Source organism: Tamandua tetradactyla, chromosome 7 (assembly GCF_023851605.1).
Source record: "Tamandua tetradactyla isolate mTamTet1 chromosome 7, mTamTet1.pri, whole genome shotgun sequence".
NCBI lineage: Eukaryota > Metazoa > Chordata > Mammalia > Pilosa > Myrmecophagidae > Tamandua > Tamandua tetradactyla.
In genome coordinates this window covers 174,194,625-174,213,575 of record NC_135333.1, presented here as the reverse complement: position 1 = coordinate 174,213,575, position 18,951 = coordinate 174,194,625, and the positions used below count along the sequence as shown (strand labels likewise).

General features: G+C 45.7%; 1 protein-coding gene across 5 annotated transcripts in view; it reads right to left on the bottom strand.

The window, feature by feature from the left end:
- HCFC2 (host cell factor C2) overlaps nucleotides 1-9,243 on the bottom strand; it is a 78,633-nt gene extending 69,390 nt beyond the window's left edge. For all 5 annotated transcript variants that reach the window (XM_077111854.1, XM_077111855.1, XM_077111856.1 and 2 more), the window contains exons 1-6: nucleotides 9,064-9,243; nucleotides 7,785-7,933; nucleotides 6,499-6,659; nucleotides 2,368-2,576; nucleotides 1,562-1,646; nucleotides 32-138 (exon numbers count right to left, since the gene is read on the bottom strand). In XM_077111854.1, coding sequence (XP_076967969.1) covers nucleotides 32-138; nucleotides 1,562-1,646; nucleotides 2,368-2,576; nucleotides 6,499-6,659; nucleotides 7,785-7,933; nucleotides 9,064-9,226 — 874 coding nt within the window. In that variant the 5' untranslated portion in view covers nucleotides 9,227-9,243. The remainder of the gene's footprint in view (nucleotides 1-31; nucleotides 139-1,561; nucleotides 1,647-2,367; nucleotides 2,577-6,498; nucleotides 6,660-7,784; nucleotides 7,934-9,063) is intronic.
- Between the last annotated feature and the right edge of the window lie 9,708 nt (nucleotides 9,244-18,951).

The window sequence follows — 18,951 nt, the reverse complement described above, 5'->3', positions numbered from 1 at the left end:
TAAATCCTTAAAAAAAAAAAAAAGGACTCACCCAGATTTAGGTAAGAAAATGAACTGGTACATCTCCACTCACTATCATGAGGTGAAGCCTCAGTATCTTCCCCTTTATGTGGAACCCAGCCACCAAAAATATACATCCTACACAACAACAAAAAACAAGAACATAGAGTAGCTGTTTTTCTAAAACTTTTCACTTTTGGATTCGAATGGACTTCCATTGTTTAGTCACTGATTCAAAGTTTCAAGACTATTCATTCATTTATCACTGTCAAGGTTATGGAAGAGGAATAAAATGATGTCTGCCTTCAAAAGCTCCCAATTTTAAGAAGTAATACAGTATCATAATTATTTCTCTCTGTCAAGTTATTTATGGAAATTAACTATAGTATGCTTGAAAATCAGTATTATCTGTAATACACTAAGAGGACCTCATTCAGGAAGACACCCAAATGGTCTAGGACACCCAAAGTCCAGCTTACAGTAGTACGCACAGAGTAACCCAAGAGGATTAATTTTATATAACTTTGGTTACTGGTATCTCTCAAATGAAAAACTTTAAACTATGCCCTTCAGGGTCTAACAGTCCTTGAGACATGCCTAATGGATGCTGTAGGAGAAAGGTTCATCAGGCAGGGCACAGGGATCAAGTGACCTTATGCGTCTATTTTTTAATCTATTTTATCTTTTAACGTTCCAATGGAAAACTGTATTCTATAAAAGGGTTCTGCTACTAAAAACTGTATAATATTTTAAATGTAAAAACTATTCCTTTGGTATTTTATTAAAAGAACTGATGAGGTTCCAAATTATAAGTACAAAGTTTCCTAAGATATTATTGTTAAAGTTAACTCCCTACACAAGTAAATTCTGCTTTAAATTCCACTTAGGCCATTATTCCTAATGCTAGCCCACTGCTGCACAAAAAAGGAAACTTACTGATGATAGCTAACTTTCATGGACAGATCTCTATGCATCAGGCATACATTATAATAATTATTCTAAGCATTTTATGTGCATTAATCCATTTACTCATCACAACTCTGTGAAACAGGTTCTATTATTATTCCTATTTTATACTTAAGAACATTGAGGTAGAGAAAATCGTTTCCTTGCCCAAAGTCATACAGAACAAGAGCTGAGACTTGAATTCAGGCAATCTTTTACAGAGTCTGTATTACCACATCAACGTGTAATCACTGAGAGTCTGTGCCTGAATACAAATTGAGCACTACCAAAAAATATGTAAAAAAGAACACTGAATTAACTGTGTTAAACTTTTCAAAAGAGGACAGATTAGTTTAACAACACCCTGTCTTACACGTATGTGATATCTACTCTGTGCAAAGAATTGTGAAGAACATGAAGCATAAGAGGCAGCAGGAAAAGAAAACTGCACATTATATATTTTGGCTTTTGTAGGTACATTATTTTAGTTTCAGGAAATGTACAGAAAAATTGCTAAGTTTGGTAACTTATTACTAAGAAACTAGCAGCATTACTTTTCTTTGTGTGTATCTTTCTTAAGTTGACTTAAAAAAAAGGCAACAAACAAACACCATACTTGTTTCCTATAACACTGGCTGTGTGAAGGCTTCGTGGAAGTGGCACTGTCCCTTTAGTTTCTGGTTTTGACCATGACATACTCTCTAAAAATAAAAATAAAAATATTAGCCATTTAATCTACTAACAATAGGTTACCTCAACTAGCAGAGTTTTTAAAAATAAAACAAACACAAAAGACATCACTATGAAGCAAAATGTTTCAAAATAATTTGATTTGAACTTCTTAAATGTTTTCAGCTGACATAAACTGTCAATCAGAAATTTATTTACACTTGAATTTCAGTATTCGCAACGCTGTGGTTTCTTCAGGGTGCCATCAGTCATGAGTTAAGGCCAAGACTCGGAATTGCGGCATGTTTAAACATAGCACCAATGTGCAGAAGAATGCCACAGGTGAGAGGCCACCCTACCCTCCAGTCATTCAGTCCTAGTGTCCCAGAAAAAGTTCCCAGGGGTTTTCACTGACCAGCATATCACCTTACTAATGCCACATTTCCTGCAGGTAGGGTAACCACAGAACTTACCATCCCCAAGTGGGACAGTGCTGATAATTACCTGGAACAATAAGCATAAAACAGAACCATTCTAGGCAAACCCTCCTATCTACAGGGGGCACAAGAGAGTTACTCCCATCAATTCAACTAGTTTGCTCAACTGATTGATCAGCAACAATTCACATCACACCTTGGCTGGCCCTGGAGCTACATGTACTGGCTGTGACCCTAAGTGCATTTCAAAGGACTCAATTTTAATTTCTTTATTAATCATAACCCAATTCCTAAGTCCAAATCAAGTTGAGCTTACCTAAGTCAAGTTGCCACAGGTCATCCAGGCGAGCACCACACATTCCACCAAAAACATACATTCTAGGACTTCCAGAATCTTTTTTGCAATATATTACAGCTGTGTGAGATTCTCTTGGAGAAGGCACAATGCCTTTAGTCACTGGAATGCTCCAACCCACAACACCAGATCCATGCTGTAGTTCCAACTCATAGAAATCATTTAAATATCTAGAACATCATGAAAGAAATTAAAACATATATACCTTTTATTTGCTTTACTTTTTGCTTCTATTTATGAAGATTATATATGCTTACGGTAAAAACTTCATACAGTATAGAGAGGTATTGGCGGAGTAGAAACTCCATACCTCGTTCATTCAACACATGTTTATCTGACACCACTGTGCACCAGGCACTCTGCTAAGCACTGGGGATCAGTAATGAACGAAGAGATAAAAATCCCTGCCATGATCATGCCAAGATATTGTCAATGACAACTGTGGGTTTTAAAACAAGGCAACAGTCTCTTCCCATTAGAAAGTGGGCCTATGTCCCCTCCTCTTGAATTTGGTCAGACTTGTGACTGCTTCAATCAAATTCTAAAGCTAGGTCACAGATTATCAATATAGCTTCGCTAGAACAGTCACACTTGAAACCTGGCCTACCATGTAAGAAGTTCAACTATCATAAAATCACCATTCTGGAGAGGCCACATGCAGGCACGTAGGGTGGCAGTCCCAGTTGAGCCCATCCTTCAGCCATTTCAACCTAGGCACCAGATAAGGGAGTAACCATTCAAACCATCCTACACGAGAACCCAATCATGATCACTGTATCCTATCTGAATTCCTGACCTACAGAACCCATGAACATAATAAAATGGTTGTTGTTTTACAACACTAAGTTTGGAGGAAGTTTGTTACGTGGCAATACACAGAAGTCCCTATGGACAATACTGTGGTAAAGATCGTTTCAGACCTTCCTCTTTATGGACAGCCACGTATGAATGAGGCTGTACTACAAACGTTCCTTTGCAACTTTAAAAAAAATTTCATTCTACAACATGATTGCAATGTTCTACATAGCTTTTATACTTTAGAAACTGGCATCAAACTTCCTACTTGTGACATGGATGCTTTCAGTTTTGAGCAAAATGACTTTTGCTGGGATCTATTTCTTACCAAATTATTACTCAAGTATGAAGCAAACATAAAACATTTTAGGACATATAAAACCTCAAAATTTAGCCATATAACACTTTTGGGGAAAAAGTGCGTCTAGGATGTTATCTAGAAAGAGAAAAAGAAATCCAAGAAATAACACTTTGAATAAGGTAAATCATAGTGCAAAGAAATCAGTACTATGCAATAATTACATTTAAATTGATGTCAATACATGTGGTATAGAGTCTAAATAATCACTAACGAAGACTCATCAAAAAATTAATTTCTTATTATTATAATTTGGAATAAAATTCAAGATTCTATGGAAAATACAGAAAAAGAAAGTAGGCAAAAGAATGCTAATGCTAAAGATAGTAATTTATTTTCAAGGATAACAAGACATTTTAGGTTTAAATGTGAGTGCTGATTTCCAGAAAACTAAAGGGAATAGAATTAGCATGTACAACATTCAAATTATTATAGGCAGAATCAAAGAAAAACATTAAATCAAGAAAAATTAAGGAAAGGAAAAAATAAACAAAGCACTGTATTTGGAAAGCAGTTAATAAGATGGTTTTTAAAAATCCACCATCAACAATGTCTAAAGAAAAAGGACAAACTCTGAAAATAAATTTGGTAAACATCACAGAAAATTAAAATTTCCCTAATATAAAGAACTCCTATAAAATAATGGCTAATCACACAACAGACATAGGTAAATAGATATAAATTGACATTTCATAGAATAGAAAATAAATTATACACACACACGTACTCACACATAAACACATATAAAAAAGTACCCAATCTCATCACAACTATTAAAAAAAAAAAACTAGCAAAGACAGGAAAAGGAGGGTGGCACTAATGAAGCAGAGTAGAAAAAAACAAAGTATGAGGGCAGGAAAAAACTTCTTCATTATAAGGCAACCTCGCAAGGCAAGTACATAGGACAAGGGAAACAAAATAAAAGAACACTGACACTATCTACAAACTATTAAAAGCAGGGAACATATTGAAACTATTTAACAACTGCTATGACTAGACTTCAACCAACCAAAACCGATACCAGGCAGTTTGTTATTAGAGCTCCTACTGGCTATTGGTCCTATTTACCGAAGATGAGTCTACAAAAAAATGACACACAAAAACTGAAAATAAAAGACTGGACAAACACATCAAGAAAAGTGCTAACAAAATTAAGCAAGAATGGCAGAAAGCACTAAGTGGACAAAATTAATAAAAGTTACATCTACCAAGAAGACATAATGGTCATGAATCTGTAAGCAAACAATATGCCATCAAAACAGATGATGCAGAAATTACTAGATAAACAGGGAATGAAACACAAATCCATAAACTCAGAGATTTTTTACATGTCATTCAGAAACTATGACCTAGATTCAAAACTAAATAAGTTTTTGAATGATAATTTAAAACAATGATTTACTAGATAAGAATCCTGTATCCAAACAATCAAGAATTCAAGATCTTTATGAACCCTATAAAAGAATTACAAAGATTAGCTGTGAAACACACCACAAAGACAACCTCCAAAAAGGAGAAGCCCCACAGACCACATTTTCTGATCACAATATACTAAAACTAGATATGAGCAACAATTCAACAAAAAATTTCCAGTTGGTAATTGATACACACACTCACACACACCAAAATACTTTTAGATTAAAAAGGAAATAGAAATTAACGACAATAAGAGCAACATATAGCAAAACCTATGGAATATGGCCAAAGTAATACCCAGAGGAAAATGCATAACCTTTAGTAGGAAACAAAACTGAAAATAAATGAAACAATCAGCTTTCAGATCAAGAAGTTAGATAAAAGGAAAAAAAAATAAAGAAATGAGAGCTAATGAAAATAAAAAAGAAAAATAGATAATAAATAAAACTAAAAAATGATTCTTTGAAAACACCACTAGCAAATCTGATTAGAAAAAAAGAAACACAACAACATTAGGAATGAAGAGAGGTATAACTACAGGCTCAGAAATTTTAAAGATATACAGAGACCTGCCTTTATAACTTTTTGATAAATTAAAATATGTAAGTAAAATAAAACATCAATTATCAAAATGACTCACGAAAGGTGCAAAATCTAAAGAGATAATAACTATAAAAGATATTGAAAAGGCAATCAAAGTTTGTCCACATGAAAATATACAATTTCAGATAGGGGAAGTTTCTATGAAGCATCCAAGGAAGGACGTTATTCACACATAATTCAAAGTGGAGGGCACCATGTAACCCTGGATCACAGGCCTGATTACATTCCCAGGGAAGACATACTCCTGACACTGAAACCAGACAAGAGCAGCACTCCACCACAAAAAATAAAGACAGTGTATCAAAATCATTAATGACTACAGATATTACAGATAAATAAATATTAGCAAAATGAATTCAACAAAGTATTGAAAGAATATTGTAACCCAATAAAGTGGGGCTTAAGTAGGAATGCAAACGTGGCTCAATATTTCAGAGCCCTGTAACATAATTCAGAAAATTAATGGATAAAAGGAGAGAAATAGTAAGCTCATCTCTGTACCTGAAATGGATTAAACTATTGAACATTCATATTTGGTTAAAAAAAGAGGGGGAAATACCCTAATTTGTAATCTAGAAATTGAAGTTAACATTCTTAATCTGACCAAAGACGTATACCAGAAACCTACAGCAATCGTTACAATTAATGACAGAAAGGTAAACATACCAATGAAAAAGAATAGGAGAGAAGGGGTCATCAAACTTTTTCTGTAAAGGGTCAGAGAGTATATATTTCAGGCTTTATGGGCCTCAAAATCTCTGTTACAACTACTCAACTCTGCTGTTGCCATATGAAAGCAGCCAGAGACAATATGCAAAAGGGTAAGCTTTATCCGTTTTAATAATTATAGAAAGAAGAAATTAAATGTTCATAATCTAAATCATAAAATAGGTATTTGGTCTAAAAAAGAGTTAGCATACCTGGGAACATTATTGTTTGAATCTTCACTTTCATTTGCCAGGCCACCAAACAAATAGCATTTGTTACCATACAAAGAAAAGCTATGTCCAAGCCGAGGACAAGGAGGTAAACCAGAAGAGGGGGGATGGGGTTTCACTTTTTTCCATAACCAACGACTTGCCTAAAAAAGGAACATAAATGGACTCAGACAAATTAAGAAAACAGTCCTCTACTGTCAAGAATGAAACATCAAACCAACATATTTTAGTCCAAATCCAATAACAACGTTCCAGTAAGCTACTTTTAGGTCAAACGAGAAATAAGCAGCTAACTTCTGGAATTAAAATAACTGCTCTAATAAAAATTCAGGTCTAGTCTTCCATATCCACAGACTTCTACAAGGGCAACTGAGCTTATAATAATAAACACTAACAATTCTAAAGTCTTTCCCAAATTAAAAATTAAATGTTGCATATAACATTAAATACTAAATGCAATTTATATATTCTTACTTTCTGAAATTCGGTAACCCATCAATGGTATATATTTTAATCTTCAAAGAAACATAAAGTTCATTTGACAAACCAAATCTCTGATCAGTGGGGTTTTCTTTATCTGAACCTGTTTTTGAAACGGGTTGCTTGTAATTAAGTATAACCTATCCCCTCGGTCAATCAGCAGATGCTCTCTGATCTCAGATGTCTCACGGCCCTGGGACACAGACACAGTTAGGAAGTAAAGTCAGCTAGGGCTGTAGCATAGGGTTGGTTACAAGTTTGATTCAAAAAGAGAGTCAAATTTAGAAAAGATACACGAAACCATTACATCTCTTGTATGTATGGCCAGGAAGAAACAAAAAGTGGTTATTAGTGCAAGGGTAGCAATTCTACAACACCAAGGCAATGTTTCACAAAGTATGGTCAGGGAGCCAGGAGCATCAGTTGGGAACTTGTTAGAATGCAAATGTTCAGGCTTCACCACAGACCTACTGATTCAGAAAGGCACAAGTTCTCCGAGTGCTTCTGTTGCAGACTAACGCCTGAGAACCACTGCACCTAAGATACAAAAACCTAACATAACATGTACAGCTGACGATCTATGATACATCATAATGCTACCAACGTTGTGCTGGGTATTGGAAAAAAGATCCGCATTGGGAACTTTGGCTTTTTAGTGACGTGGGAACATTTTCTTCAAAGCTTGCACTATTTTAAGTATTTAAGGAAATACTTTGCAATCTTTTGAAGAATTATAAGCAATATCATTATTAAAACTTCAGAATGAGATACATTTGAGCTACACTTACTTGTAATTCATATAACTCGTTGCTGTATCTTCCATATTCAACCATTCCCCCAAACACTAGTATTCTGGTGCCGTCACAGACAAATCCATGCGCAGCACAGCCTGGAGGGATGTCTCCTCTTACAGCTGGCAGGAACCACTGATTTGTGACTAGTTGCCAAGATAAAATAAAAACAAACATAAACAAAAGGTATCACATACTATGTGGTATGTACTTTATATGTATTGGTTCTCAACTGGGAATGCTGTCGCCCCCCAAGGCAACATTTGGCAATGCCTGGTGACATTTTGGGTTGTAGCAGCTGGGGAGAGGGATACTGGCAGCTAGTGGGTAGAGACAGGAGATGTTAAAACTCTTACAAAGTGCAGGGCAAAAGAGTTCCCATAACAAAGAATTACCTGGCCCCCAAAATCAATAGTGCTACTGTTGAGAAACCCTGGCCTACATAATTTAATTCTTTCAAACACTGTGCTGGCTGGGTATCATCATCTCCATTTTACAAAGGAAAACCCTTGCGGCTTAGAAAGGTTTAGTAACTTCAGCTCTGATCCCAGGCAACTGGCAAAGCGAGATTCAAAGCAGATCTATTTTTTTTCCAAAGCCAGAGTTTTTACACTGTACCAAACTGCCAAGTAACTAACCTTTCTATGCTGAGGCGCTGGGGAGAAGAGTAGAGGCTGAGAAATAAAAAGTCCCCTGCGCCCCTGTTTTGTTAACCTCCAAGTGACCATGAGGACTAAGTCTTGTCAAAGTCACTGATGGAGGAGCAGGTCCAGCCTTCAGCCATCGGCCCGAGAGCGAGCACACAGCTTTCTCACGACGGCTGGGGCCTCAGAGGTGGGGAAATGCAGTCCCGGCCCCCTTCTCCGTCACCGGGCGCCAGACTGGGCCGCGCAGGGCAGGTGCGCGGCCGTCCGCACGGCCCCGAGCCCGGCGGTCCTCTCCGCGCCCGTCCGCCCGGAAGCCACCGCCCCGCGCCCGGCGGGTCTCCGCGGCCCCAGGCCCCGCCAGCGGGTGGCCACCCACGGGGCAGGGCGGGCAGGCAGAGCCCGGAGGAGCCGCGCGCCCACAGCCGAGGGACCTGGCGGCCTCGCGGCGGCGACGCTCCGCGGAGAGGCCCGACGCCGAAGACAGCCGCGCTCGCGCCGCGCCGGCCGGCCGGGCTGGGCCGGGGGCTCGGGCGGCGGCCCCGGAGGACGGTGACAGCTGTCAGGCCCGCGCCGCGCCTCCCCTCCCCCTCCGCGCTCGGCAGGCGGGGCCCGGCCGCCGCGGCCCCTACCCGTGTTGTAGACGTGCAGCTCGTCCGCTATGCCCTCGTTGCCCCCTCCGAAGATGATCATCAGCTCCCGGATGGCCACGGCCCGATGTCCGTGTCGGGCGCGGGGGACCGGCCCCGTGAAGGAGGAAACCCGCCTCCAGTTGAGGAGGCTGGGAGCCGCCATCTTCCCAACCCCCGCCCCTCTGCCCACAATGCACCGCGCCCGCGCAGCGGCTCCGTCACGTGACCGCGCCGCCCCGGGCGAGGCTCGGAGCCGCCGGGGAGGGGCGCGGTGCTGGCGGGGCAGCTTCCCTCCCCTTCCCTCCCTCTCGTCCCTTCTCCTGCCTCTTTTCTCTCCCCCCACCCCGTTCCTTCCCTTCTCCTTTCCTCTCCTTTCCCCTCTCCATCCCTTTCTTCGCCTCCCCTTCTCTCCCGTCCGCTCCCCTCCTCTCCGGTCCCCTCCCCTCCCCTCTCCCCGGTTTCCCCTCCCTCCCCAAACGGGGACTGCTGAGGGTTTGGGGGAGCGGGATTGCTGCTGGATGAGGTGGGATTGCTGCAGAGAAGGGGGGATTGCTGCAGAAGAGAGGGGCATTACTGCAGGAGGAGGGGGGATTGCTCCGGGTGGAGGGGAGACTACTGCAGGAGGAGGAGGGGGACTGCTGCAGGCAGAGAGGGATTGCTGCAGGAGGAGGGGGATTGCTGCAGGAGGAGGGGGAGTGCTGCAGGCAGAGAGGGATTGCTGCAAGAGATGGGGGATTGCTGCAGGAGGAGGGGGATTGCTGCAGGAGGAGGGGGATTGCTGCAGGAGGAGGGAGGAGTGCTGCAGGAGGAGGGGTATTGCTGCAGGAGGAGGGGGGAGTGCTGCAGGCAGAGAGGGATTGCTGCAGGAGGAGGGGGGAGTGCTGCAGGCAGAGAAGGATTGCTGCAGGAGAAGGGGGATTGCTGCAGGAGGAGGGGGATTGCTGCAGGAGGAGGGGGGATTGCTGCAAGAGGAGGGAGGAGTGCTGCAGGAGGAGGGGGATTGCTGCAGGAGGAGGGAGGAGTGCTGCAGGAGGAGGGGGATTGCTGCAGGAGGAGGGAGGAGTGCTGCAGGAGGAGGGGGATTGCTGCAGGAGGAGGGGGAATGCTGCAGGCAGAGGGGGATTGCTGCAGGAGGACATTTCGTGCTGAGAAAGGTGTGGGCACAGGCAGGAGGCCAGGGGCCTAAACTCACAGGACGCGGAAAAGGCGAGTGAAGACAGGTTTCGGGGGTGTCATACCAAGAAGTGTAGTGAGCCACGAAGGGAGTTTCTGTTTTATTTTGGGTAAGTGTGTTTGCAGCTTTCTGTTTGACTACTAGTTATCATGTGAGGGCGTCTGTGGCCTGCACCACCCTAAGAATCTTCACACATGCCCCCCCCCCATTGCCAGGCAGGTACTATTTTTGTCTCCCTTTCATGTGTGGGTAAAAGAGGCATGGAGCTGTAAGGTCATTCACCCTTGGGCACAGCAGAAAAGGGGTTAGGGTTGTGATCTGCTCCTGGAAAGAAGCAACCTCAAAGAGATAAAAGCCCAGCAGAAAGCAGTTTAAATCTCGACCTCAGGTGCTCAACAAGATACCAAATGGGGAATACATATATTCTCTAAAATTTTTTTTTCCTGATCTCATCATTTTAAATTTCTCTCATATGCCTAGCTCGTTCCTGGCAGCTCACTCCAAACTAAGCATGCCTGTCTCTCTCCTCATCCATCCAAGCTTTCTTTTGAGAGGTCATTTTCTACCTTTTTAAAGGAATTCTCACTATTCTTTCCAGCGACTCAAGTTCTTCCCTCTTGCTCATGATTACTCCAATCTCATCATAAAGCCAAGGAGAATTGGGGAACAGAAAAGAAGGCTATGAATATTTATACATTAATATTTTTCTTTGTTACATACATAACATGGGGTTTTTAGTGTTTCCGTTATAAATTTTTTGAATCTGAAGCAAAACTGGAAAAGTTAGCATAAAGCAGTGAGTTTTTCATAAAATGCAAAATATTAAATTTAAAGGACAGTACTTGTTCTGAGAGCTTGATGTTAAAAATGTCCTTTTATGGAAGATGGTGTAAATAGATGGCAGGTTTATTTCCCTTATAGCTTGATAGCAAAAGACTGAGGGAAAAATTAAAAGTTGTACACTCTCTATGTTGATCTCCAAACTAAAAACAAACAAACAAACAAAAAGCTAGTCTATTTATTTGAAACTCTGAGAATCACTGAAGTAGAGGAAAGATGAAGGCAACATATTCTTCAGACAAATGAGATTGCCGCTCATGACAGGTGGCTTAGATAAGGAGTTGCTGGGTGATGGATACACTGCTTTGTCTAAAAGTAAAGAAACATTCGCCAGAGCAGCTCTGATTCACCTGAGCTTACGTCTAGGCTAGGTTCCCCGTTCTCAAGAAAGCGACCCTCAAGCTGTGAAACCAAGGACTGGAAGCAGCGCCCCAGAGGAGAGCGCAGAGGGGACAGGCAGGAGGGAAGGAGAGCAGCGAAGCAGCGCCCCAGGGCCCCAGGAGGAGAGCGCAGAGGGGACAGGCAGGAGGGAAGGAGAGCAGTGAAGCAGCGCCCCAGGAGGAGAGCGCAGAGGGACAGGCAGGAGAGAAGGAGAGCAGTGAAGCAGCGCCCCAGGGCCCCAGGAGGAGAGCTGCAGAGGGGACAGGCAGGAGAGAAAGAGAGCTGTGAAGCAGCGCCCCAGGGCCCCAGGAGGAGAGCGCAGAGGGGACATGCAGGAGAGAAGGAGAGCAGTGAAGCAGCGCCCCAGGAGGAGAGCTCAGAGGGACAGGCAGGAGAGAAGGAGAGCAGTGAAACAGGGCCCCAGGAGGAGAGCGCAGAGGGGACAGGCAGGAGAGAAGGAGAGCTGTGCCCTGAAGAAATCAACGTTTAAGACCTGCAGATCTTGCAAAGGAGATGGAGAGAGCTCAAGAGCCAGACCGGCCTGGTGGAAGAAGAGAAAAGCCCAAATGACACAGTCAGAACCAAAAGCCACAGAGAACTCAGATAAGAAAAGGACTGAGAAGTGTGTGTTAGATTTGCAAATTAGGAGTCATCAGTAGCCTATATTAAAATACTTTAAATGGGAAAAATAACTCAATAAAATGCTTTCAGTGGCATAGGAGTGTCGAAAGGGAAGTTGGAGTGGGTCCCAGTGAATAACCAGAAGCCGGGCAGTTGAGCTGTGCAGCCCACCTCTCACAGGGACTTGGCGGTGAAAGGGAAGTGGCTGGAAAGGAGAGCTGCCACAGGGTGATACTGCGGGGATGAGACCTGGGCGTGACTCTGGGCCTGGAGGCATGAAGGGGCGATAGGAAATGTGTCACCTGGAAACGTTTTGTGCCACAAGGAGGGAAATTCCCACCTCACTGTGGCCACATGGTGAGGCTCTGCCTTTTCCCCGCACGTGTCTGGGGAAGGTGGCTCAGGGTTTGTTCAGCAGCTCAGCGGTGCCAGGGCTCGAGAATTTCTCCGCACTCTCCTTTGCGGCTGTGAAAAGGCTGCTGCAGACCTGGATGTGTTGTCCTGACACCGCGGGCGGCAGGGGGAGAGCCCGGGTGGGGAAATACAGCTCTCCTCGTAGAGGGGCGAGGAGCATCTCACCAGCAAACTTGGTAGGTTTCATTGGCCAAAACCGGGCCACGTGGAGTATTAAGATACAGTAGTGCAATGGCAGAAATAGCAAAATGACAGTGGGTCTACGAGTGTTTCTCTCACGTAAATGAATTTTGGAGATGGTGGCACAACCACGTGCTTTGCTGTCTGTGCTTGAATAGCAGATTTGCAGTGACCAGGCACGAGCAGACGCTTCTGAAAGCACCAATGTGATTGATTGCTGTGTGGGCTGAAAACCCAGCAGTAAGGTTTGTAGTTACGTGATTATGCACAGTTAATATACTGCGGTTACTGAAATTTGAACTGTGTTTTTGGGGTCCTGGTGCTGTTCAGCTGAACCGTGGTGACTGAAATGTGTTCTGTGTTCATGCCCAATGAGGAGTGCGTTGTATTTATGCAATGATTGGCATTTATTAAGTTCACATTATTAGGTAGTAGTATTTCATTTCGGTCATCATCATCATCATCACCATTTTCATTAGACCATTACTATTTCTGCTTCTCCTCCTGGGCTACCAGCCTGGGAAGGAGTCGTCTCTAGAGGGAGGGGCTGGTGCTGGGAGGTGGCAGACGGTGCTGTGTTTTTAGCCATGTGTGTAAATTGCAATGTCCAAGGGACACTGTTCTAGTTTGCTAGCTGTTGGAATGTGATATACCAGAAATGGAATGTCTTTTAAAAGGAGGGATTTATTAAGTTGCAAGTTTACATTTCTATGGCTGTGAAAATGTCCCAATTAAAGCAAGTCTGTAAGAATGTCCAAATTAAGGCACTTAACAAGAGGTTACCTTCACTCAAGAAAGGCCGATTAAGTTCAGGGTTTCTCTCTCAATTGGAAAGGCACATGGTGAGCATGGCGTCATCTGCTAGCTTTCTCTCCAGGCTTCTTGTTTCATGAAGCTCCCCTGGGAGCATTTTCCTTCTTCATCTCCAAAGGTCTCTAGCTGCGTGGGCTCTCGTCGTTCTCGTGGCTCTCATGGCTCTACTCTCTCCAAAATGTTTCTCTTTTAAAGGACTCCAGTAAACCAATCAATACCCACCTAGAATGGGTGGCGTCACAGCTCCCTCTAATCAAAGGTCAATACCCACAATTGGGTGAGTCACATCTCCGTGGAGAGAAACTAATCTAGTTTTCAACCTACAGGGCTGAATGGGGATTAAAAGAAACAGCTGCTTCCACGAGATGGCATCAGGGTTAAAATGGCTTTTCTAGGGCACTTCATCCTTTCAAACCAGCACAGACACCTTGATCTCGACTGAGGACCCAGGCCAAAGGGTTGCTGGCAGGGGTCTGAGAAGGGATCCTGTGGGGTGGGGTGGGGGGCTGCCAGCAGGTGGGCAGAAGGCAACAGCAGGACCTGGGCAGACGCCGTCTGTGAGGCAGGGAGGCGGCTGCCATCGGAGGCTCACACACTGCCCGGCTTTGGCCGTGCGGGCCCTGGCGTGGAGGGGCAGCTGGTGAGAGCAAGGCAGGTCCAGGCCAGGAAGAGCCTGAACCAATGACCAGGGCGGGGAACTGGGCACAAGAGCCAAGGAAGGAAAACAGTTGCATCACGAGGGAGAGAGGGGACCCCGGTTCAAAGTCTCGGGAGCAGAGCGCTGTCCCTCGCGGGGCCAGGGAAGAGCCAAGGGCGTCCAGGTCCAGGCCGAGGAGAAGTGGCTGCAGCCCAGGCTGCCAGCGGAGGGGGGTTGCCGAGACTGCTGTGCCTGCCCTCCCCGCCCCACGAGGGTGACCTTGGCTCCCAGCCCCGGGAGGTGAGAGGCAGCGACCTGCCTGCCCAAGGGATACAGATTTTATCCAGCCAGCAGGCCTAGCGGGAAGAAGATGAACATTTGACTTTCAAGTAATAAGGGATAAGCATGGAGTGGTGATGGCTTTGCTGCACATGGTGTTGACTAATGAGGCCACAGTTAGCGTGCAGCGAGACGCATACGTATCACGCGGGCATGCACTCAGCTGCCCGTGCCTGAAAGCTGGCCCCAGGGACTTCACCATGTGGCCTTATCTGGCTCACGCAGGAGGGTGTCCCAGGGGTGGGAAGTTGAGGGCTGTTGTGGTTGTGCCCAGAGCCATTAGGCTCCTGCCATGCAAGCCTCCCCGGGGCGAGGGAGCCGGCCGCACTGTCCGCTTGCTTTCCCGGGCTCCTGTGCAGCCTTCTGGAAGCTGCTGGCTGCCCCGGGCAGCCGCCCCAGGGCCCTTGTCTCCTGTCCTCCAGCTGGGTCTGACCAGAGGGAGACGCCCCCACAGGAGAATGGGGGGTCGGAGTCACCGTGCCCCAGCCTCCTTGTGGCCTGCCCATGCCACAGCCCGCCACAGCGCTGCCCGTCCTGCCCCTCTCTCAGGCTTGGCAGCTATGGCCCCTGCTGCCGCGGGCCCCAGGGTCCTGCCCGGGCTCCCCAACCCGCCCATCACCGCTGCGCCTTGTTAAATGGTGCCTTGGTGAGAACTCGCCGCCGGCCGTGCCTATGAGCCAGGCGCCTGCGTCCTGCGGGGCCTAAGAGGCCCCCTGCCTGCGGCAGCCCCCGGCCCCAAGGTGGCCGAGAGGCAGAAGCAGGAACGCAACCGCCTTCCCGGAGGCGCCGACTCCGCCACCCACGGGCCATTTGAGGAAGGGAGGCTGCTTTTCTGTCCCAAACAAAATCGTACTTCTGTTAGAAAGGAGGGAGAGGAGGGCTGCTAAGTAGGCCCCCAGCAGTGCTTGCCACACCATGTAACCTGAATGGACTGTAAACCGTCCCACATAACTGACTCTCACAGTTCCTTTCCCTGGTACTCAGCTTGGGGCGTCTTCCCCGGCTAAACATAATCATAACGCCCGTGACCGAGCCAGGGCTGAGTGCCGGACGCGCACAGTGGCCTCCGGTGCGATCCCTCTGGAGGACCCTTCCTGGATGGGGACCTGGAGGCCAGGCCCCAGCAGCTGGACAGTGCTCTGAGCGGACGCCTCCAGGGGCCGTCCGGCCTGTTGGACCCCGGCCTCCTGCTGGCCTCCTCATTCCTTCCCCAGGGGAGGATTTTGCCATGTGGACATCTAGCTCATAGGTTGTAAGCCTCTTATATCCTCAGAACATGACACAGCGGGACGAAGGAGAAAGAAGCTTGAGCCCGAGCCTGCAGGGTGCAGGGAGAAGGCGTGCATGGAAAGAGGGCCAGAGAGATCTGGGTCCACGTCGAAGCTACTATGAATGCAATCAGAGCCCATGAAAAGAACGCACCTGTTATTTCGGTTTTGAGTCTTCCTCTTGGGTGCTTTGGTTGTCATATTCTATAAATCCACTCACTCAGCAGCCATAACACTGGACCAGGCATTCTGCTAGATGAACGAGACGTGCAAAGGAGAGGACACGATCTTTGGAGAAACCTGGGATGGGCAGGAGCCAGCTCGGGGCGCTGACCACCACGGAGCCTTGGGACGTGACCCAGGGACTGCCCTGCTGCTCGTAGTTCTGGAAGGACAGCGTCAAGCCCTGGCCAGGGAGGGTCAGTCTTATTATTGCTCGTATGTGTGTGGCGAGTCTTGGACCAGGAGTGCTGAGAGCCACACACCGCTATGCTATGAACTTTCTCACTTCCCCCAGGTGATCAGTGGGTCACGTGTCTTTGCTGCAACTGAAGATGAAAACCATTACAACAACTGTTGGCTAAAGCATTGAGTGGAGTTTACTCTGGGATTAAGGAGCGAACAGGTATGGCCAAGTGTCAAGCTTGCTCTGGAGAAAAGCGATGCACTTGCTGGATTGTGGGGAGGCTTTGTACAGGAGTAAATGGTTTTATGCTAACAGAGACTCAAAGCTGAGGATTGACTAAGCGAAGAATGCGGTAACTGTGGGTGCAGTTTAACCCTAAAACTGCACCCAAATTCCTAGTATTGGAAACATTCCCTCAAGCCGGGAATTCCAGTCCTGGCTTCATCACTGACTTGCTTTGGAAACTGACACTTTAACTTGCCCAAACCCTCAGTTTGGGGCAAATAACATCAGCTCAATTTACTTAACAAGAATGTTGTAAGAATAGAACAGAACAGAAGATATGGAAATGCTTTGAAAATACTCAAAGTGCTATACAAATGGAAGATATTCGGCATATCCCTGCTCTTCAAACTCAATCCTTAGAAAACTCACTAAATCCTTTGAAGCAGCACTGCCTGTGGTAATGTGACCACTAACCCCGTGGGGTTTGAGTACTTAAACTGGGAGTAGTGATACTAAACTTTAGAAAAGGGGGTGTTCTAGTTTGCTAGCTGCCGGAATGCACCACACCAGAGGCGGATTGGCCTTTAATAAAAGGGGATTTATTTTGCTAGTTCTTCAGAGGAAAGGCAGTCAACTTTCCACTGAGGTTTTTTCTTATGTGGGAAGGCATAGGATGGTCTCTGCTGGTCTTCTCTCCAGGCCCCTGGGTTCCAACAACTTTCCCCGGGGTGATTCCTTTCTGCATCTCCAAAGGCCTGGGCTGAGCTGCAAGTGCTGAGATGAGGTCTGCTGAGCTGCTTGGGCTGTGCTGCCTTGAGCTCTCGCATTTAAGCATCCAGCCAATTAAGTCAAACGTCATTCATTGCAGCAGACACGCCTCCTAGCCGACTGCAGATGTAATCAACAACAGATGAGGTTCACGTACCATTGGCTCATGTCCATAGCAACAGAACTAGGCACCTTCACCTGGCCAAGTTGACACCTGAATCTACCTACCACAAGGGTCTGTAGAGACAGTAAAGGTATCAGTGGTTGCCAGGGTTTCAGGAAAGGGAAGGGCGGTGTGGATTGGTAAAGTGCAGGGTATTTTGGGGTGGTAAACTGTTCTGGAAGAAACTGTGATTGTGGGTACCTGTCAGTGTTCATTGTCAACAAACTACAGAGCCGTGCAACACGAAGAGTGAACCTTAATGTAAACCATGAAGTATAGGCAAGAATAATATCCCCATATATTCATTAATTGTAACAAGTAAACTACACAAATGCCAGGTGTTAATGACAGGGAAGGCTGTGGGACAGGTGGAAGGGGGGCGGGGGGGAGGGGTAAGTGGAACACTGCTCTCTGCCCGGTTAGTCTGTAAATTTAAAACTGTTCTAAAAAAAGTCTGTTAATTCTTTAAAATGTGGCTATTGCAACTGAGGAACTGAACTTTAAATTTCATATGATTTAAAATTAAAAAGCTGACATTTTATTCAGTAATTGGAAAACTTTTAAGTGTGTTTGAAACAACCTGGGTAGGTGTGTAGCTCTGCATTTTAAAGTGTAAATTTTATGAAATCTAAATAAAGATCAAGTGTTTCTGATAAAAATTTCATGTTTGAATTGGGATGTTCAGCACAAAATACACACCATTTCAAAGACTACCAAAAAATGTGAAATGTCTTGTTAGTTTTTATATTGATTTCATGTTCAAATGATAATATTTTGAATCTGTTGGGTTAAATAAAATATATCATTAAAATCAATTTTACCCCTTTGTACTTTTCTTAATATGGTGCCTAGAAAATTTAAAACACAATGTAACCTATATTTTATTTCTACTGGGAGACAGTGAGCAGGGGCTCCCTTACTTCCTTATAGGATAGAGGAGGGAGGATGTTGCATAAACAGATTTGTGATCCCCGCAGGGCACCACCTCGGGGCTTCTGAGACTCCTCGGCAGGAAGAGGGAGCAGCGGACAGCTGGGCGCTGGTGTCAGCTGCTCCTGAGTCTCAAAGTTCAGGCCCAAGGCACACCATCCTGAAACTTTTTCCAGATGGTATGTGGGCTATGACTGGGGGCCAACAGCATGTTTGTGACTGTATTTCAGGAACAGCTAGTGGCTGAGAAATCAATATGAACTTTATTTTTCACTTCTGCTCTTTCAAAGTCCACCTTAAATCCAACATGTGGTAGGAATTCGCCCTCCAGGCACTTGCTTTTCTCCAATTTTAACTCTTTTCCTCCAAGGCAGTGTTTGGGAAAAGATGTGTGCAATGGCTGCAGGACGAGCCAGGTCCAGGGCGGCCGGTGTGCAGGGGGATCTGGTGCCTGCACCCACACAGCACCTGCACCCCGGCAGCCGCTGCACCCTGGCAGTGCTTGTACCCCGGCAATGCCTGCATCCCTGTAAGCCAAGCCCTCCAGCAGCACCTGCACCCCGGCAGCGCCTGCACCCCGGCAGTCCCTGCACCCCTGCACCCTAGCAGTGCCTGCGCCCCAGCAGCGCCTGCACCCCAGCAGTACCTGCACCCCAGCAGCGCCTGCACCCTGGCACCCCTGCACCCCACCAGCGCCTGCACCCTGGCACCCCTGCACCCCAGCAGCGC